The following is a 20,319-nucleotide window of genomic DNA, read 5'->3' on the forward strand; positions in this document are numbered from 1 at the left end:
GCTAGGCATATATCAGTTGAGAATAAAATACTGGTTTTTCATTATTAAGGAAGGAGAAAATAAATTTGGACCATCATAATTCCCGTAGCTTTCTATTAAATCTTGACAAATATCCTTTTCTTTTTGGCTGTATTTGGCCCTTTGCAGTCTAGAGGAATATTAAAATTTATTTTTTTAAGTTACACACACACACACACACACACACTTAATTAGTTTTGCTTGAATTGCTCCTGATGGCAATGATGAGGTGACAGATTCCATTTATGTTCTTCAGAAAGTGTCTTTATTTTATGCTTTTTCTTGAAAATCAGTTTTATTAGGTATATAATTTTAGGTTGGTAGCTATTATCTCCCATCATTTTTGATTTATTATACACTGTCTTTTGGCTTCCACCATGATTGGCCTAAACCCATGGTTCTCAAAGTATGATTCCCCAGATTAGAAGCATTAGCATTACTGGGAAACTTACTGGAAATTAATGTTCAGGCCCTACCTCAGTTCTGCACATTCAGAAACTCTGGAGATGGGTCCCAGCAATCTGTGTTCCAACAAGCTCTTCAAGTTCTTGTCTTAGCAGTGTACTAGGCTAATCAGACTCATCTCCTGAGTTGAGAGAGAGGCCTCTTCACTGAGCCATTGGCTGCCTACAGAGTCAACAAAATTGGTATATGTTTGCCAAGAAAGACGTTGGGGATGTCTGTTGGATTGGCATCAACAGTGTCATCCACAAATGGAGTGAAGAGAAATTTTATTAATTACAAAAGATAGAAGAGGATCATATTCATTTTTAAGTGCTAGACACTTTATATACCATATTTTGGTCATTTTAAACTAAGTTTAGGTAAATGACATTGCTCCTATTTTAAAAATAAGTCAGCTGAACTAAGATTCAAATAACTTTGTGGATTTGAACCCAGCGAGTATGGATACACATTCCATGTACTTTCCACTACACAATTAAGTGGCATTTAACAGTAATACCCCATGGTAAGCAGATTTTTTTTTAAGTTTAGTGTCATACTCAAATAAATACTTAATCTTTTTTCTTTATATAATTTATTCAGTACATTAAAACTATTCCTGCCCTGGCTGGTGTAGCTAGTGGATTGATTGCGGCACTGCGAACCGGAGTATCGTGGTTCGATTCCCAGTCAGGGCACATGCCTGGGTTGCAGGCCAGTTCCCAGCAGGGGACACACCAGAGGCAACCATACATTGATATTTCTCTCCCTCTCTTCTTTCCTTCCCCTCTAAAAATAAATAAATAAAATTTTTTAAAAAAAACACAACTATTCCTTAGTGTCTCATGTATATAAATTTTAGATCTTTTTCATTTTCTACTTATATTGTAGGCAAACTGTGATCTCAGACGTCAAATAGATGAACAACAAAAATTACTTGAAAAATACAAAGAACGGTTAAACAAGTGCATATCAATGAGCAAGAAACTGCTTATTGAAAAGGCAAGTTGAAGTTCAATAAAATTTCCCCCTTTTTTGAATAGTCCCTTTTGCCTTGTACACTTTTGAAATTTAACGGAATATAATTGAGTGATGAATTTTCCTCCTTTTTTCAGAGCACCCAAGAAAAACTGGCAAGCCGAGAGAAGAGTATGCAAGACAGACTACGCCTTGGACACTTCACAACAGTCAGACATGGTGCTTCGTTTACTGAACAATGGACAGACGGCTTTGCATTTCAGAATCTTGTGAAGTTAGTCATTCTTACATTTTAAAACATTTAATTTTCCTTTGGGTTTTCATTATTTTCAACGAATCTAGATTCGGGATTATGTTCTACATCTATTCCTACTGTTTGAGATTATAGAATTTAGTGTATTTGAAAGAAATATAAAGCTACAAAAAAGGTATAATTTTAGCGTTAGCAGACTTTTTGACTAGTTAGCATTCATCTCTATGGTATGATGTATTATTCTAAATATGAGTTTCCAAAATACAAATTGACCTTTTAGCTTTATAGATAATACAGGAGTAAAATTACTGAAAATTTAATTTTCATTGGAAGTTTATATCTATATAGATCTTGAGATTTATCTACTTTGTTTTTCTTTTTCATTCTCCAATATTAAGTGTTAATATTCATTACTTGCCTGGTTTCTTTTCCTACACACAAAAAAACAAACCCTTTTTCCTTCTGCCTCAGGTATAATAACTCATAAATCAGTTGAACTGAACATGTAGCTTTAGTGTTCTTTAAAACAAAAGTCATTGTTAGTATATTTTTTTGAGCTCAGATGGTGAGAAGGATAAGTTAACCATTTATGTGCTAAGGAGCCAGGATATATGCTTTTTTTTTCCTTCCTGGAAAAGGTTTTTTTAAATGTGAAAAACAAGAGTAGTGTCAGCATCTTCATCAACTTTTCCAGAGTCAGTCTAGTTAAATGGAACATGGAGACAAAGCATTATTTATCACATAAAAATTGCTTTTTCAAACACTAGTGCCCATGATTCATCACAGAATGGCTTTCTCTGTATCTCAGTTGATTTATTCAGCTTTTGCTCAGCACAGCTGTGCTGGGTCTTAGGTATGCCATAATGAAAGAAGACAGTGTCTTGTGATCCTGGGGAGTTAGGGTGTTGTGTTTTTTTAAAAAAATCATTTTTTAAATTAATGTTCTAATGGGAGTTAGGGTTTTAATTCTGTGGATAATGGGGAACTTTTAAAGGTTGTATGTTGTGTGTGGTCAGACTTGAGTTTTAGAAAATTCTGATGGTAATGTTGGCGTGATATTGGAAAGAGGATAAATTGGTTGAGTTCAGATGGAAAGGTGTCCAAATGAAAGGTGATTGGGCTTGAGCTAAAATATTCACAATAAAATGGGGAGCAGGATTTGCATTAGAGATCGAAACCATAGTTTCTGAGTGTTTATGAGCAAGAACCTCTGCTACTAAACTCAGACCCACAGTTGCCCAGGTAATGACTAAAAGAGAAGGTTACATAATATAACCTTAAATATAAACTAGAAATATAAATCTGAAATACACACTCTGCCTCATACTTAATTTTGTAAGTTCTTTTTTAATAGCACATTTATTTCATTCAATAAATTCAGGGGTGGGCAGAAGGTTTCCAGTTGTGATTATGTGAAACACAGAGTTAATAAAGCTTATTCTAATAGTCATACCTGCGTGTCTTTTTCCACACATACAACTGTAAACCCTCTTTTGCCAACACTGTATTTTTTTAATACATAGTATACCAATCCCTGTGTTGGACACTAGAAATACAGTAGGATTTAAAATAATTGTAGTGTCTGTTCTCATGGAGTGATGTAGTCCAACCATTCTGACCAGTATCTACAGGAATGATATTTGTTAGAAAGGAGGTGAGGAGCAACAGCATACCGTGAACATGTATATGGCCACACATCTTTCCCTAGTCTAGGGGTGTAAGGGATGACTCATTCAGAACCGAATGTTTCAGAGGAGACCTGGACTGTGAGTACGAGTTGGTTCCCTAGAAAGGTACCACAAAGGTATGAATTTATATCATAATGACTTCTGATTTTCAGGTTTTAACTGTGAAAAGTAATGGAAAGTTAATGTGGCTTTATACATTTATTTTTATACAGGCAACAAGAATGGGTCAATCAGCAAAGGGAAGATATTGAAAGGCAAAGGAAACTTCTAGCCAAACGCAAACCTCCCACAGCTAATAATTCTCAGGCCCCCTCTACTAATTCTGAACCCAAACAAAGGAAAAACAAAGCTGTCAATGGAGCAGAGAATGATCCGTTTGTTAGACCAAATTTACCACAACTGTAAGCCTCCATTTTTTATTCTTCTTTTAAATTGTAGCTGTGAATGTTATTAATGGTTGCTTTTTATAATTACTAATACTTAAGTAGTAATAATAGTTATGGCCAGGAGGAAAGGCAGTATTGAAAATATACCTTTAAATTAATAATAATCCCCAAATATCTGAATTTTACTTTTGTAAGTGGAGATATATTAATGCTCTTTTAAAGTGGAGACTTAGGTAGCTAAAAGGAGACCAGAATCTCCTCTTTCATGTCTGAGTGAGTCCATTATTAATGTTCCTTTTTCTAAGAATGTTAAGTAATACAGTCGCCATATATTTTCTTAACCAGAGGAAGCAGTACCTTAGTAAATTATAGGTATTGTTTTCCCCTTTCTGCTTTTCTTTGTTTTCTGAAATTTTTTTGCTTTAATGATGAATTATTCTTTATAATTCAAGGGACAAAGGTTTTTGTTTTTAATAGTTACATTATCGTAGAAAATTTGGAAAGTATGGAAGAACACAATGAAACAAATACAGATCGTGATTCGATTCCACAAAGAACACCACTTAAAAAACTTGGGTGTGTAGCCCTGGCCGGTGCCCAGTTGGTTGGAGTATTGTCTCATAAATTGAAAGGTGGTGGGTGGGAGGGACTTCTGGTCAGGGAACACGCCTCAGTTGCAGGTTTAGTTTCCAGTTGGGACACATAGGAGAGGCAGCCAATTAATGTTTTTTTCTCTCTCACATCAGTGTTTCTCTCCTCTCTCTCTCCTTCCCTTCCCCTTTCTCTAAAGTCAATAAGCATATCCTCAGGTGAGGATAAAAATTGTCTTTTGATGTGCAGTAGTCTTCCTTATCTGTGGTTTCGCCTTCCATGGTTTTAGTTGCCCATAATCAGTCTAAAAATATTAGATGAAAATTTCCAAAAATAAACAGTTTGTAAGTTTTAAATTGCAGACTGTTCTGAGTAGTGTGATGAAACCTCACACTGTCCCACTCTGTCCTAACTGGGACATGCATCGTCCCTTTGTCCAATGTGTCCACCCTCTGTATGCTGCCTGCCCACTTACTGGCTGTCTTAGTTATCAGATCGATTGTTATAAAACAGTGTTGTGTTCAAGTAACCCTTAATTTACTAAGTAATGGTCCCAAGCCATAAGAGTAGTGATGTTGGCAATTCAGTATCCCAAAGAGAAGCCATGAAGTACTTTCTTTAAGTGAAAAGGTGGGTATAGTACAATAAGGAATTTTGAGAGCAAGGGAGCAAAAGAGCACATTCATGTAATTTTTATTATAGTATACTGTTATAATTGTTTTATTGTTAATGTCTATAAATACAACTTTATCATAGGTATGTATATATAGAAAAAACACTATATACAGGGTTCATCTCCATCTGTGGTTTGGGGCATCCATTGGGGGTCTTGAAATGTAACCCCCACGGGTGAAGGGGGAATACTATACAGATGTATTCAAACTTATTTTTCTATTCTGTAAGAACTTACATTAGTTCATATGAGTAGATAACATACTCACCCTCTGTTTGCTATTACTTGTGGATGTTGTCTTTTTCTCCTCTCTTAGAAGAGAGTGTTTCATCTGTGCTTTTAATCCCATTTCCTGCTATATCAGGGACCTCTTCTAGAGACACCTTCTCTATCTTAAATGTTCAGCCTTTTGCTTTTTCTCTGTTAGAAAGCAAAACAAAAAAGTCTCCCTTGATTATAAATCCCTCTCATCTTCATATGTTATCATTTTCATATGACATTTTCTACCTCACCTTCCATTTTCTCCTTTAACTGAAATTGTTTTTTAAAAGATTGTTAACTATCTCCTTGATGCTAAATGCTGTAAACATTTGAGTTTTAACTTGGCAGCTTTAACTTTAACTTAACATTGAATATTGTTTACTCCTTATGTTTTCTTAAACAACTTTTATTGCCTTAGTTTTCAAAGTGCCTTGTTCTCCTACTTTTCATTGTAACGCATCTGGCTATGTCTTCTCGGTCTGTGCTATCGACATTATTTTCCATTACCAATTTGTAAAATGTGAGTGATTTGTAATGATACGTTCTACTCCATTATACATCTTGAGTATTAGCTACTCAGTCTCCTTGTACAACAGCTACTCTCACATTTCAGTTATCGTGTGTATGTTGCTGAAATCCAAACTTCTATCTCCAGCCCTCTTTTCTCTCTTGAGTATCAAATTTCTCAATCCTGAATGTTGTATCCTTGCATTAGTTCATATTGGTACTTAAATGTCTCCTAGGGACCTCTAATGCAGCCTGTTCAAAACTGTATTGACTGTTATCTTTCCCATTGCAGTCAGTCAGTCCCTCTCTCTACCTTTCTTTCTCTCTCAGTCCCTCTGCCCACACACACACACCCCTTGCCTCTTCCTGCATTCTGTCAGTAATGGATACTACCATCCTTTCTATTCCACATGCCAGAATTATGGTTGCCACCCTTAACATTTGGATTAAGATTCCATTTATTTTTCTTGATGCATTTTATTATTTTCCATTGATGGATTGGCACGATAATCTTACCTTTCAAACTCCATCTCAAAATCTACTTCCTTCTTCAAGTATTTCCTAATTGGGGGAGGCTGTGTAAACTGGAGTTAAAGCGTTTACCTATCAGCATTTTTTAAAATTTAGCAAATGATTTACTTTGTGTAAATATGTTGCTTAAAAAAAAGAGTCGACAGGTAGGGGAACAGTTACATAGAAGAAAGTGTATGATAGCTTTCACTTCAGCCCCCCAAACACCCAATTCTTCTTCTGTAGCTCCAGTGTACCCACTTATATAAGCCCCCACTAGTACATCAAGTTCTGCCATTCTGACTCACGTTACTGCCATCTTTTTTTTTTGAGTATTTCAATTTTTATTTTTATTTTTTTTCTTTTTTTTAATATATTTTATTGATTATACCATTACAGTTGTTCTATTCCCCCCCTTCATTCCCCTACACCCGCACCCTCCCTCCCCCACCATTCTCCCTCCCTTAGTTTATAACCATGTGTCTCAAGTTCTTTGGATTCTATATTTCCCCCACTATTCTCGCCCTCCCCCCTATCTATTTTCTACCTACCCTCTATGCTATTTTCTGTGCCTTCTCCCCCTCCCACCCCCCTATTTCTAACCCTCCATGTGTTCTTCATTTCTATGGTTCCACTCCTGATCTAGCTGTCCTCTTGGTTTGCTTTTGTTTTAGGTGTGGTTGTTAATAACTGTGAGTTTGCTGTCCTTTCACTGTTAATATTTTTTATCTTCTTTTTCTTATATAAGTCCCTTTAGCATTTCATATAATAAGGGCTTGGTGCTGATGAACTCCTTGAACTTGCCCTTATCTGAGAAGCACTTTTATCTGTCCTTCCATTCTAAATGAAAGTTTTTCTGGATAAAGCAGACTTGGAATACTTCTTTCCAGCCCCTTCTTGCTGGATCGGGGGCCCTGTCCTGCCCGACCCTCCTCGCTGCTGGCTCCACCCCTCTTACCGTCCCCATTGAACGGTTAGATGTAGTCGGACTTCCGTATAATTCAATTTTCTGTCCTTTGGTTGTGTCTTTGTTTCTCCAAACCTTTGTTGTATTCAAACTTGGTTGTGGGAGAAGGCACAGTGTTTCCACCTATGCCTCCATCTTGGCGGAAGTCTCCTGCCATCTCTTACTTGGACTTTTTTACACACACACTCCCTTTCCTTTTTGGTCTTGTCCTCCAATTCATTTTGATGTCATAGACAAGTCATTTTTTCCCCAAATAAAATTATCATCCTTTTTTTCTCTTCCTTAGAATCCTAACATAGCTTTCTGTTACTTGAATGTTATAACCCAAGTGTTACCTTCTGACCTTTCTAGCCTCAAGTACTGTTTCCTTATATATCTCATCATGTAACTTTTATATTTCCTTTGCTGGCCATCAAGATAAAATTCACTCTTGTGAAGACCCTCTATATACCTTATTTCTCTCTTTATCCTCATTCCCCAACATCTGCCCTGTGTATCCTGTGTGAAACTCTTTCAGTTCTCTAAGTGCACTATGCTTTTTGTGCCTTTGTACACCTTGTTCCTTGTTTTGTTTTTTTTTTTGGTTTTTTTTTTTTTTTAAGATTTTACTTATTTTTAGAAAGAGTAGAGGGAGGGAGAAAGTGAGAGAAACATCTATCTGTTACTTCTCGCACGCCCCCAACTGGGGACCTGGCCTGCAACTTAGGCAGGTGCCCTGACTGGGCATCAACTGGCAGGCAGCCTTTTGCTTTGTGGGATGATGCACAAACAGCTGACCCACACAGGTCAGGGCTTGTTCCTTGCCTCTACCTCATTTCCTATTCATCCTTTAACACTTGGCTCAGATACGAGTTTTCAGTAGAAAGCCCTCTCCAACCTTCTTCCTGGTTTCCCCCTCTTCCTCAAGTTAAGTGCCTATTACTTTTGTATATTCCTGTTTATATGGTAGCATTTATCTTACTATTTTATCTTTTACACATATTCCCAATACCTAGCACAGTTACTGGCATGTGGAAAGTGATCAGTGAATACTAAATTACAGTACATAAATGTTTGATTTTTATTTTCTCTTACTCAACAGATCATATTTCTATTTTGTTACAAGTATTTAGCTTTCTGCTTGCTTCCAAGATGTTAACAGCCATAACTGTAGTTTAATAATCACAGACTTGTCTTGTTTCCATCTCATTTTATGGCATATGTTGACTTAGAACTAACCCTGAAGTTATGCTGTTATGCATTCTTGAAGTGGCAAATGAAGTGATAACTGCATAGCAAGTTGATTTTACATACAGATTTAAATAGGAGAAAAAGCCACAAAAGCACTTTGATTCATGTATGTTATAGTTTGATTTTTTAGCAGCCATACTCTGCAACTATCTTATAAAACCTCCTTTTGAATCATCGTTCGGTGGAAAGTTCAGGCTTTACCTTATGTGTAGAATAACTACTATAATTAGAGTAGAGGTAATGAATCTTTAATTATTTTTCTATATAGAAATTGAAGTTACTTTCATATAATGGTTAGAACTTTAAGCCCTGTATTCAGACAGATGTGGAGTCTAACCGTGACTCTTTCAGGTTATTTTTGGTAAGCTGTTTTACCTCTTAGAACCTTTGTTTCCTTACTTAGGAAAGTACATAATATATCATAGTTTTGAAAGATAATATGTGGTAAAGCATGTATTGTATTTGCATAGTTCCTGGCTCCTGTTTTTCTGTCCTCACCTGAAGATGTGCTTATTGATTTTACAGAGAAGGAAAGAGAGAAAAACATTGATTGGTTGCCTCTCATACACACCCTGACCTGGAACCGAATCCGAAACCAAGGCATGTGCCCTGACTGGGGATTGAACGTGCAGCCTCTTGGTTTACGGGACTGTGCCTCAACCAACTGAGCCATACTAGCCAGAGCTGGTTCCTGGCTCTTAACTAATTTTAATAAGATTCAGTCAAGTTTTTAAGGTTTCTAATTCTAGTCACAAATACTTTTATTCAGAGTAAATAGTTTACACAGATAATATTTTCTATAGGTAATATTTAAGTGATTTTTGCGTTAATTGTATACTTGTATATATTAATCAAGATTTTGACTTCATTTTAAATATATTTTTAATTGTTTTGATTCTGTCTATATATTCATACGAAATAAAGTGGTTATTTCATAACTACAAAAGATTCAAATCACCAGGAACATATAATAATTCTCAATTTGTATACACATAATAACATGGCCTCAAGGTAAATTAAAATTGACAGTTCTTTAAGGAGAGAGACACAGATCCACAAATCATAATGGGAGATTTCAGCACATAGATTTCTTAGTAATAAAGCAGGTAGATAAAAACACAGTATCAAACAATAAACAGAGGGCTTAGAAAAATTCAGTGTTGATAAACTTAAACTAATGAATATATTCTCTTAGCATCTACAGAATATAGGTTCTTTTCAAGTGTGGACTTTTATAAAAACCAAACCTGTTAGGTCACAAAGCAGATCTTAACAAATTTCAAGGAATTGAAAGAGTTTATATAAGATAGATTGGACCATTTTGTCCTTAAATGCTTGTTAAACTTTGGGATGAAACTTCAAGGATTAGAATCATATAGAACATGTTTTGTGACCACAGTGGAACTTAAGTAGAAATCAGTAACAAAAAGGATCGTGGGAGAGTCTTAAATGGAAATGAGAAAATATTTTAAAATAAATGAGTGAAAGTGCTAAATTGCAAAATCTGTGCGATAAATATGAAACAGTATCTAGAAGTGGTACTTATGGCCTTGTATACATATAGAGGAAAAGAAGAAAAAGTAAAACTTTATAAACTAAGCATCTATTTCAGTAAGTTAGGAGATGAGTAGCAGAATTAGCCAGGAAAGGAAGAGGGGAAAGATGGAAACAGTAATTCATGATACAGTGAGCAAATATGTAATAGAGAGAATCAGTCAATCCCAAGAGGAATATTTTTAAAATAAAAAACTAATGAAATTGAAAAAAGAAAGCAAGACAACAACCATTATCAGGAATGAAAAAAAGGAATATTACTACAGAGTCTGTAGATACTTCTTTTAAATATGTTTTATTGATTACACTATTCCAGTTGTCCCATTTTCTCCCTTTTATTCCCCTCTGCCCTGTACATCCCCTCCCACCTGCATTACCCCCTTTAGTTCATGTCCATGGGTCATACGTGTAAGTTCTTTGGCTGTTCCATTTCCTATATTATTCTTAACCTCCCCTATCTATCTTCTACCTACCATTTATGTTACTTATTCTCTGTACCTTCCCCCCCTCCTCCTCCCACTCCCCTGCTGATAACCCTTTATGGGATCTCCATTTTTGTGATTCTGTTCCTGTTCTACTTTGCTTTGTTTTTGTTTTTGTTTCTGTTTTAGGTTCAGTTGTTAATAACTGAGTTTGTTATCATTTTACTGTTCATACTTTTTATCTTTTTTTAAATATATTTTATTGATTATGCCATTACACTTGTCCCATTCCCCCCTTCACTCCCCTCCACCCTGCACACCCCCCACCACCACTTCCCCCCTTTTGTTCATGTCCATGTGTCACAAGTTCTTTAGATTTTGTATTTCCCATAGTATTCCTGCCCTCCCCCCTGTCTATTTTCTACCTATGCTACTTATTCTCTGTGCTACTTATTCTCTGTACCTTCTCCCCCCTTCTCCTCCTCCCACTCCCCTGTTGCTAACCCTCCATGTGATCTCCATTTCTATGTTTCCACTCCCGATCTAGCCGTCCTCTTAGTTTGCTTTTGTTTTAGGTGTGGTTGTTAATAGCTGTGAGTTTGCTCTCCTTTCGCTGTTCATATTTTTTATCTTCTTTTTCTTAGATAAGTCCCTTTAACATTTCATATAATAAGGGCTTGGTGATGATGAACTTTGTTAACTTGACCTTATCTGGAAAACACTTTATCTGCCCTTCCATTCTAAATGATAGCTTTGCTGGCTAAAGTAATCTTGGATGTAAGTCCTTGCCTTTCATGACTTCCAGTACTTCTTTCCAGTCCGTCCTTGCCTGCAAGGTTTCTTTTCAGAAATAAGCCAGTAGCCTTCTGGGGGCTCCTTTGTAGGTAACTGTCTTCTTTTCTCTTGCTGCTTTTAAGATTCTCTCCTTATCATTAATCTTGGTAATGTAATTATGATGTGCCTTGGTGTGTTCCTTCTTGAATTCAACTTCTTTGGGACTCTGAACTTCCTCCATTCCTGGAAGTCTATTTCCTTTGCCAGATTGGGGAAGTTCTCCTTTATTATTTGTTCAAGTAAGTTTTCAATTTCTTGGTCTTCCTTTTCTCCTTCTGGTACCCCTATGATTCAGATGTTGGAATGTTTAAAGTTGTCCCACAGGCTCCTAAGCCTCACCTCATTCTTTTGAATTCTTGTTTCTTCATTCTTTTCTGATTGAATGTTTCTTCCTCCTGGTCCATGCCATTGATTTGAGTCCCAGTTTCACTGTTGGTTCTCTGTACATTTTTCTTTATTTCACTTTGTATAACCTTCACTTTTTAATCTAATTTGCGATCATATTCAACCAGTTCTGTGAGCATCCTGATTACCAGTGCTTTGAACTGTGCATCTGATAGGTTGGCTATCTCTTTGTTGCTTAGTTGTGTTTTTTCTGGAGCTTTGATTTGTTCTTTTATTTGGGCCCTTTTTTTGGTCTGGGTATACCTGTTATGTAATAAGGGGTGGAGCCTTAGGTGTTCACCAGGTGGGACAACCCATGTGGCTGCGTTGTGACACTGTATGTGGGGGAGGGTCTCTGAGAGGAACAGTACTGCTTGTTCTGCTCTCTGCTGGCTCTCAGTCACTTCCCCTGCTTCCCATAAGCAAACTGGGCCTTTTGGGTGCTGATTCCCAGGTGGGATAGTCTGTGTGCATTCTAGGACCCTGTGGGTCTCTCCAATGAACTCTCTTGTGAGGCTGGGAATTTCTCCTGCTGCCTCCTCAAGCCCCACAAGTGGTTTGAGGCTTTATTTCCCCCCCGCACTGGAGCTCTGGGTTGTGCATCTGTCTTGCTTCCCAGTTGTTCCTCCCAGTTTATTTGCACACAAATGCAGGACCGCCAGTCAGCCAGCCACCGTCTTGCTGCGAGTCCTTTCTGCCCCGGCTGCCCATCTCCGCCCTGGCTGCCCATCTCCGCCCTGGCTGCCCATCTCCGCCCTTCCTACTGGTCTGGATGAATGTTTCTTCTTTAACTCGTTGGTTGTCAGACTTCCATGCAGTCGATTTTCTTTCAGTTCTGTGGTTTTTTGTTTTTAAGTTTGTTGTTGTCCTTCTTTTGGTTGTGCGAAGAGGCACAGTGTGTCTACCTATGCCTCCATCTTGGCCAGAAGTAGTCTGTAGGTATTTAAAAGAAAACAAAATACAGGGGTTGGCATAAGTAGGTTTACAGTTCATATGGAAAATAATAATACAAGAATAAACTGTGTTGCCCTGGCTAGTGTAGCTCAGTGGATTGAGCACGGGCCTTCGAACCACACGATTGCGGTTCGATTCCCAGTCAGGGCACATGCCTGGGTTGCAGGCCAGTTTCCAGCAGGGGACACACCAGAGGCAACCATACATTGATATTTCTCTCTCTCTCCTTCCTTTCCCCTCTACAAATAAATAAATAAAATCTTTAAAAAAAAAAAGAATAAACTGTGTTTTGTGTACTCACGACTGTAAAACCTACTTTGTCACCCTGAATTACAAATTGTTTAAATTTGAAATTTTTGTGAAATGGGTAAATTTCTAGAAAACTATAACTTAATAAAATTGACATTAGAAAAAATAAAATTCAAATAGTTTTATTACTATTATTTTAAAGATTTTATTTATTTATCTTTAGAGGGGAACAGAATGAAAGGAGAGAGGGAGAGAAACATCAGTGTATGCTTGCCTCTCATGCATTCCCTGCTGGGAACTGGCCCACAACCCAGGCATGTGCCCTGACTGGGAATGGAACCACAATCCAAGGTTCGCAGGCCTGCTCAATCCACTGATCTACACCAGCCAGGGCTAGTTCTATTACCATTAAAGAAATTGAATCTGTAATTGAAATCTTTGCTCGTAGAAAACTCCAAGTACAGCCCTCGGTGGTGGCTTAGTTGGTTGGAGCATCATCCTGTACACCAAAAGTTGCAGGTTCGATTCCAGGTCAGGGCACATACATAGTTTTATATCTTCAAACCCTGGTCAGGGTGAGTATGGGAGACAAATGATCACTGTTTTTCTCTTTCTCTTTCTCTTTTTTTCTTTCTCTTTCTTTTTCTTTCTTTCTCTTTCTCTCCTTTTCTTTCTATTTCTCTTTCTCTTTATCTCTCTTTGTCCCCCTCTCCCCATTTTTCCCGCCCCACCTATTTTTCTCTCTCCTTGTCCCCCTCCCCCTCTAAAATCAGTAAGCATATTCTCAGGTAAGGATTTAAGGGAAAAAAATGCATTAGCTACAGATGCCTTTATCTATGTTGCTTGCCAACCATTTAAGTAAGATACCGTGTCAAGTCTTTCAAAACCTTGTTTAGAGAACAGCTAAGGCAGAAGTGTTTCCAGTTTACTCTGAGGCCAACAAAATCTTGGTGTCAAAATCAACAGGGACTGTACAAGAAAGGAAAGTTATAGGCTAATTCTACTTATGCAAAAATCTTTTTTTTATTGGTTTTATATTCTGCTTTTATTTTTTAAAATATATTTGATTGATTATACCATTACAGTTGTTCTATTCCCCCCCTTCATTCCCCTCCACCCGCACACTCCCTCCCCCACCATTCTCCCCCCCTTAGTTTATAACCACGTGTCTCAATTTCCTTAGATTCCATATTTCCCCCACTATTCTCGCCCTCCCCCCTATCTATTTTCTACCTACCCTCTATGCTATTTTCTGTGCCTTCTCCCCCTCCCACCCCCCTATTTCTAACCCTCCATGTATTCTTCATTTCTATGGTTCCACTCCTGATCTAGCTGTCCTCTTGGTTTGCTTTTGTTTTAGGTGTGGTTGTTAATAACTGTGAGTTTGCTGTCCTTTCACTGTTAATACTTTTCATCTTCTTTTTCTTATATAAGTCCCTTTAACATTTCATATAATAAGGACTTGGTGATGATGAACTCCTTGAACTTGCCCTTATCTGAGAAGCACTTTTATCTGTCCTTCAATTCTAAATGAAAGTTTTGCTGGATAAAGCAATCTTGGCTGTAGGTCTTTGGATTTCATGACTTGGAATACTTCTTTCCAGCCCCTTCTTGCCTGGAAGGTCTCTTTTGAGAAATCTGCTGACAGTCTGATGGGTACTCCTTTGTAGGTGACTGTCCCCTTATCTCTTGCTGCTTCTAGGATTCTCTCCTTCATTTTAGTCTTGGCTAATGTAATTATGATGTGCCTTGGTGTGTTCCTTGTAGGGTCCAACTTCTTTGGGGCTCTCTGAGCTTCCTGGATTTCCTGGAAGTCTATTTCCTTTGCCAGACTGGGGAAGTTTTCCTTTATTATTTGTTCAAATAAGTTTTCCACTTGTGGCTGTTTCTTTCCCCCTTCTGGTACCCCTATAATCCGGATGTTGGAACATTTAAAGATGTCCTGGAGGTTCCTAACCCTCTCCTCATTTTTTGGAAGTCTCATTTCTTCATTCCTTTCTGGTTGGATGTTTCTGTCTTCTTTCTGGTCCATTCCATTGATTTGAGTCCCCGTTTCCTTTCCATCACTGTTGGTTTCCTTTACATCTCCCTTCATTTCAATTAGTTTAGCCTTCGTATGTTCCTCTAATTTGTGACTATAATCAACCAGTTCTGTGAGCATCCTGATAAACAGTGTCTTAAATTGTGCTTCTGAGAGGCTGGCAATCTCTTGGTCACTTAGAGTTATTGGCTCTGGGACTTTGAGTTCTTCTTGTGCCATCTTTTGGACTGTTCGTGCCTGTTAGGTATCAGGATCTGAGCCCTAGGTGTTCACTAGCGCAGGGCACCTCAGTCGCTGGGTTGTGACACTGTATGTGGGGGCGGGGTCAAAGAGAAGCAATGGTGTCCCGTCTGCCGCCTCCCGCCTCGGCCCCCACAGGTGCGGCAGCTGCCACCGTCGCGTTTCGTCCCACTGCACGTGAGTATGCCACCGCTGTCAGCCCTCGCCCCCTGGGGCCTGCGTGGTCCTTCTCACTGTGTGCAAATGTGCAACCTCGGTCAGTCTGCCCCACACCCCGACTGGTTCCGGGCTGCCTGAGCGCCTGGGTATGGGGATCTTTCCTGCCCTACCCTGCTCCACTGCTGGCTCCGCCCCTCTTACCATCCCGTTGACCGATTAGTGGTTGTCGGACTTCCATATAATTCAGTTTTCTGTTTTGTGGCTGTGTCTTTGTTCTCCAAACCTTTGTTGTATTCAAACTTGGTTGTGGGAGAAGGCACAGTGTTTCCACCTATGCCTCCATCTTGGTGGAAGTCCTACTTATGGAAAAATCTTAAGTAAACTTTACTAACCCAAAATATAGTATATAAAAATGATAAACTGTCAAGACAAAGTCGGGTTTATTTTAGGTATGTAAGATTGGTTTAACATTAGAATTATCAATGTAATTTTCCACATAACAAGAAAGATTATATGATCATCTTAACAGATGCCAAAATAAGAAACATTAGGTAATATTCAACATTGATCTCTGATTAAAACTCCTAGCAAAAATCAGTAGTAGATAACTTTATTTTTCTTTTGGCTTACATCTCTACATGCTGTGCTCTTGAGTTACTTTGCTCCCTGTATCTGCTAGTTCTTCTTCCTGGTGTCTTTCTGCTTCTTTTTAACCAAGTTCAGGTGTTACTCCTTCTGTGTTTATTTCCTACCTCCCTTGGGATAAATTTTTTTCTTTCTTCTATTTACTCATAGCTGTATTATCCAGGATAATCAACTTATTTTGAGGCCAGCTAATTAGTAGCCCCTTTTTTTAGGCTTTATTTATTTATGTTTAGAGGGGAAGGGAAGGAGAGAGGGAGAGAAATATCAATGTATGGTTGCCTCTCGTGCGTCCATACATTGGACGCAGTTCTCGTGCAGGAACTGGCCTGCAACCCAGGCATGTACCCTGACCAGGAATGAAACTGTGATTCTTTGGTTCGGAGGCCCGCACTCAATCCACTGAGCCACACCAGCCAGGGCTGATTAGCAGCCTTTCATCCCATTTAATTCTTTGCCATGTGAGGTATCATATTCACAAGTTCCAAGAATTAGGATATATCATCTTTGGGAAGCCATTATTCTATCTACCGTATTCTGCCCTCTGAACCAAGATTCTCATTCTTCCCACACGCACAATATATTCACCCTATCCCAACATCCCCCAAAACCTCATTCATAATACATCAACTCAACATCCAGAATCTCATCTACAGCTTTTCTGCTCAAATGATCTAAATCTCATTGTCTAGATCAGATATGGGTGAGTCTCTGTGTATAATTCACCAAGAGGCATAATTCCTCTTAATCTGTGAACCTCAACAAACAAGGTGACTTTTTTCCAAAATACAGTGATCAGGACAAAGTATAACAGTCATATATATGATTCTAGTTCAAGTAAAAAGAAGTCACTGATTCCAGGCAGTGACTGTTCAAAAATCTGTTCAGGCAAACTCAAACACTACTTGGTTTCAAAGTCTGGTAATAAGTATTTGTGTCTTGGGGCTCTTCCTTTGGAACTCAAGGTTTTGTCAGCAACTCTGAGTCTTCCGTGAAGGTTATCGGGTATTTGTAGCTGAATAGCTTTATCAGCCTGTGTCTTGTTTGTAGAATATTGAGGGTGTGACAGACTTGCATTGCATACTCCCTGACTTTTTTAATCTAAGCTGGCAGTGTTTCTACTGTATAAAGTTCTTAATAATCTTATGGATCTCCCTTGTATGAAATAAGGACTTACTCCAAATACTCCCATTTCTGTATTTGGCTTCTGCTGAGAAAGCTGATGGAATATATGAGTTGCAAAACCATTCATCTTATTAAAGACCATTTATGTGACTGAATAGTCTGGCCTCTCTAGGGTATTAGTAGAAGGTTGTTTGGCTATACTCTCCTATTTTATTTTTATTTTATTTATTTTTAATTTAATTAATTTTGAGAGCAGCTGATGGTGAATCTCAATTTTAGTGTATTTAACACTGTGGTAGAATTAGAATTTTTTAAACCATCAAATCCTGGTTCCTTATTATTGAACATTTCTTACCTGAATTTATCTCTTCTCACATTTTAATAAAAACAGGAAGAAAAACTAGTCAATATATTCAACACTTTGGACATTTTTAAAAATTCTTTTCAAAAATTGAATTTATTGGCGTGATATTTGTTTAAAAAACTATACAGGTTTCTATAATACATCATATGTATATTTTATTGACCCCAAGTCAAATCTCTTTCCATCACCTTTTATTCCCCCTTTTACCCTTTTTTGCCTCCCCATCCCACTGTTCCTCTAGTATGTCCATGTTATTGTATGAGTCTGAGATGTTTATTTTTTCCTTAATCCTTTTACATTTTTACCCTGCCCCGCAACTCCCTCCCTTCTGACAACTGTCAGACTGCACTGTTGTCTATGAGTCTGCTCCTATTTTGTTTGTTTGTTTATTTTGTTCATTAGGTTCCACATATGAGTGAAATCACGTGGTATTTGTCTTTCTCTGACTGACTTATTTCACTTAGCATAATAATCTCCAGGCCTGTCCATGGTATTAGAAAAGGTAAGATTTCCTTAAGGTAGCACAGCTTTTTATTCCCTTGTCTCCTGATGGAAACTTGGGCTACTTCCATACCTCGTCTATTATAAATAATACCACAGTGAAGATAAGGGTACGTATATTCTTTCAAATTAGTGTTTCAGGCTTCTTTGGATATATTCCCAGAAGTAGAATTGCTGGGTCATAAGACAGTAACATTTTTTAGTTTTATGGGGTAACCCCATACTGCCAGTTGGGCTCTTGGGAGAGTGGGGGAATGGCATCTCTCCCAAATCCACACAGCTCAGGCACTGACACCTTCATGAGTCTGCGCATCCCTCCACATCCGGGCCCAGGCTCTGACCCCTCAGTAGGGTGTAAGGGTGAGCTCCAGAAGATGGGACTATTGCCTTCCCCCAGGTTGATGCCAGATGGAGGGGAGTGCTCCTCCCAAGTAAGATGAGGCCTGTAGTACTGGGGAATGACTCAGCATAGTCACGCCAGGGATCCTGGCATCTGTCCCTTTAGGTCTCTCCCCAGAGCCATCAACTCCAGTTTGTTTTCATGTGACTCTAGTCTACTGGACCCCCCTCCGGAGCCCAAGGTGAGGAACTGTGAAGAGATTCTGTGTGTTGGCCCTTAAAGAGGATGCCTGTGTCTCCAGCAGACTCCTGTCTCTCCCAGGCAGACAGAATCATCGCTGATTTTTCACAGCCAGATGTTACGTGGGCCCCTCTTCCCAGGCTGTGGTGCTTTGGGTTGGGCAGCCTAGTTTGAGGTTGAGACCCGGCACTTCTCAGGGGAACTCTGTAGCTGAGATAGATATCCTTTGGGATCCTAGCCCCTGGGAGCAGGGGTCAGCCCTTTTAATATATCCTCCCTTCCTACCTGTCTTTATGTGGCTTCTGTATATCTCTTCAGGTAGTCTTCAGGTCATTTGCTCTATATTTTAGTTGTAATTCCAGTTTGATCCTGGGAAGAGGTGGGTGTAAAAGTCCATTTACTCCACCACCATCTTGGATCCCCTGGAAATCTCTTAAGCTAAATGTTCAAGATCACTTCTCATACCTTTGGTTTTCTGTATAACCACCAGCTACAATTTTGCTGAGCTTTTTTCCATAGTAACAAGAATCCTCATTCCTCTAGTTTTTAATAAGAACCTGTTCCTTATTTCCTCTGAATCCTCACCAGTCGCACTTCCTTTGTCCAGATTTCTACCAACAGGCCATTCATGACAATTTACATGTTCTCTAAAGGGGTATGTGTTTTCTGTACTGTGCTGTACTGAATTCCTTGAGTCTTCAATAATAGAGGTGTTAACATCCATATTCCTGTTAATGGTGTCAAGGCAGTCTAACCACTTTAAAAATCATGTTCCTCTAGATTCTGTTCTCTTGACTATTGCCCAATTCCAAAGCCACTTCCACATTTTTAGGTGTTGGTTGCAGGAATATCCCACTTCTTGCAAAATTTGTAGTAATTTTTTACTGCTGCTATACAAATTACCACAAATTTGGTGACTTAATACTATCTTACACTTTTGGAAATTACAATTCTAAAGTGGGTCTCATTGGGCTAAAATCAGGGTGTCTTAGGCTGTATTATTCCTTACGGCTTTTACTCTCTTGCCTTTTCAGCTTTTAGAAACATTCCTTGTTTCATGTTCCTCTTCCATCTGTGAGACAGCAGTCTCCAGTCAAGTCTTTCTCATGTCACGTCCCTCCAATTCTGATAGGTCTACTCTGCTCTTCCTCATTTAGGGACTGTCATAGTTACATTGGGCCCACAAGTGTAATTCTGAATAACTCAGCTTGTTAGCAGCCTTAATTCCATCTGCAGCCTCAATTTTCCTTGGCTGTATAACTTAACATATTCACGTATCCCAGGGATTAGGATATGGATATCCTAAAAATAATTAATGTGGCAATTAAAAGACATTAAATTTAACATTATCCTAGCTTGGTTCTTTTTAGTCTGTGCAATAAAATCATGTTTCTCCAAAGAAGATTGTCCCCAATTTATATTTCTTAATACTTTACATTTTATCTAATTTTTCTTGAACTGACTGGAGTGGCTCAGTGGATTGAGTCCCAGCATGTGAACCAACAGGTCGTGGGTTCAGTTCTCAGTCACTGCACAAGCCTGGGTTGTGGGCCAGGTCCCCAGTTGGTGGCATGCATGTGAGAGGCAACTGATCCGTGTATCTCTCACACATCGATGTTTCTCTCTCTGTCTTTCTCCCTCCCTACCCCTCTGTCTAAAAATAAATAATTAAAATTGTTTTTATTTAACTGAAATACACAATAGAGATGCCTAAAAAGCTATTAATGTATGTCATATTACTTCCCGGTAAGAGAAATGCAGAGA

General features: G+C 38.5%; 1 protein-coding gene across 3 annotated transcripts in view; it reads left to right on the forward strand.

Annotated features, from left to right (window-relative positions):
- The window catches only part of TLK1 (tousled like kinase 1), a 154,396-nt gene that overhangs the window by 108,286 nt on the left and 25,791 nt on the right, over positions 1-20,319 (forward strand). For all 3 annotated transcript variants that reach the window (XM_037044479.1, XM_037044481.1, XM_037044480.1), the window contains 3 exons: positions 1,354-1,464; positions 1,578-1,714; positions 3,594-3,782. In XM_037044479.1, the coding sequence (XP_036900374.1) occupies positions 1,354-1,464; positions 1,578-1,714; positions 3,594-3,782 (437 nt within the window). The remainder of the gene's footprint in view (positions 1-1,353; positions 1,465-1,577; positions 1,715-3,593; positions 3,783-20,319) is intronic.

This window comes from Sturnira hondurensis, unplaced genomic scaffold (genome assembly GCF_014824575.4).
Source record: "Sturnira hondurensis isolate 20B ecotype Veracruz unplaced genomic scaffold, ASM1482457v3 Scaffold0004136, whole genome shotgun sequence".
Classification (NCBI taxonomy): Eukaryota; Metazoa; Chordata; class Mammalia; order Chiroptera; family Phyllostomidae; genus Sturnira; species Sturnira hondurensis.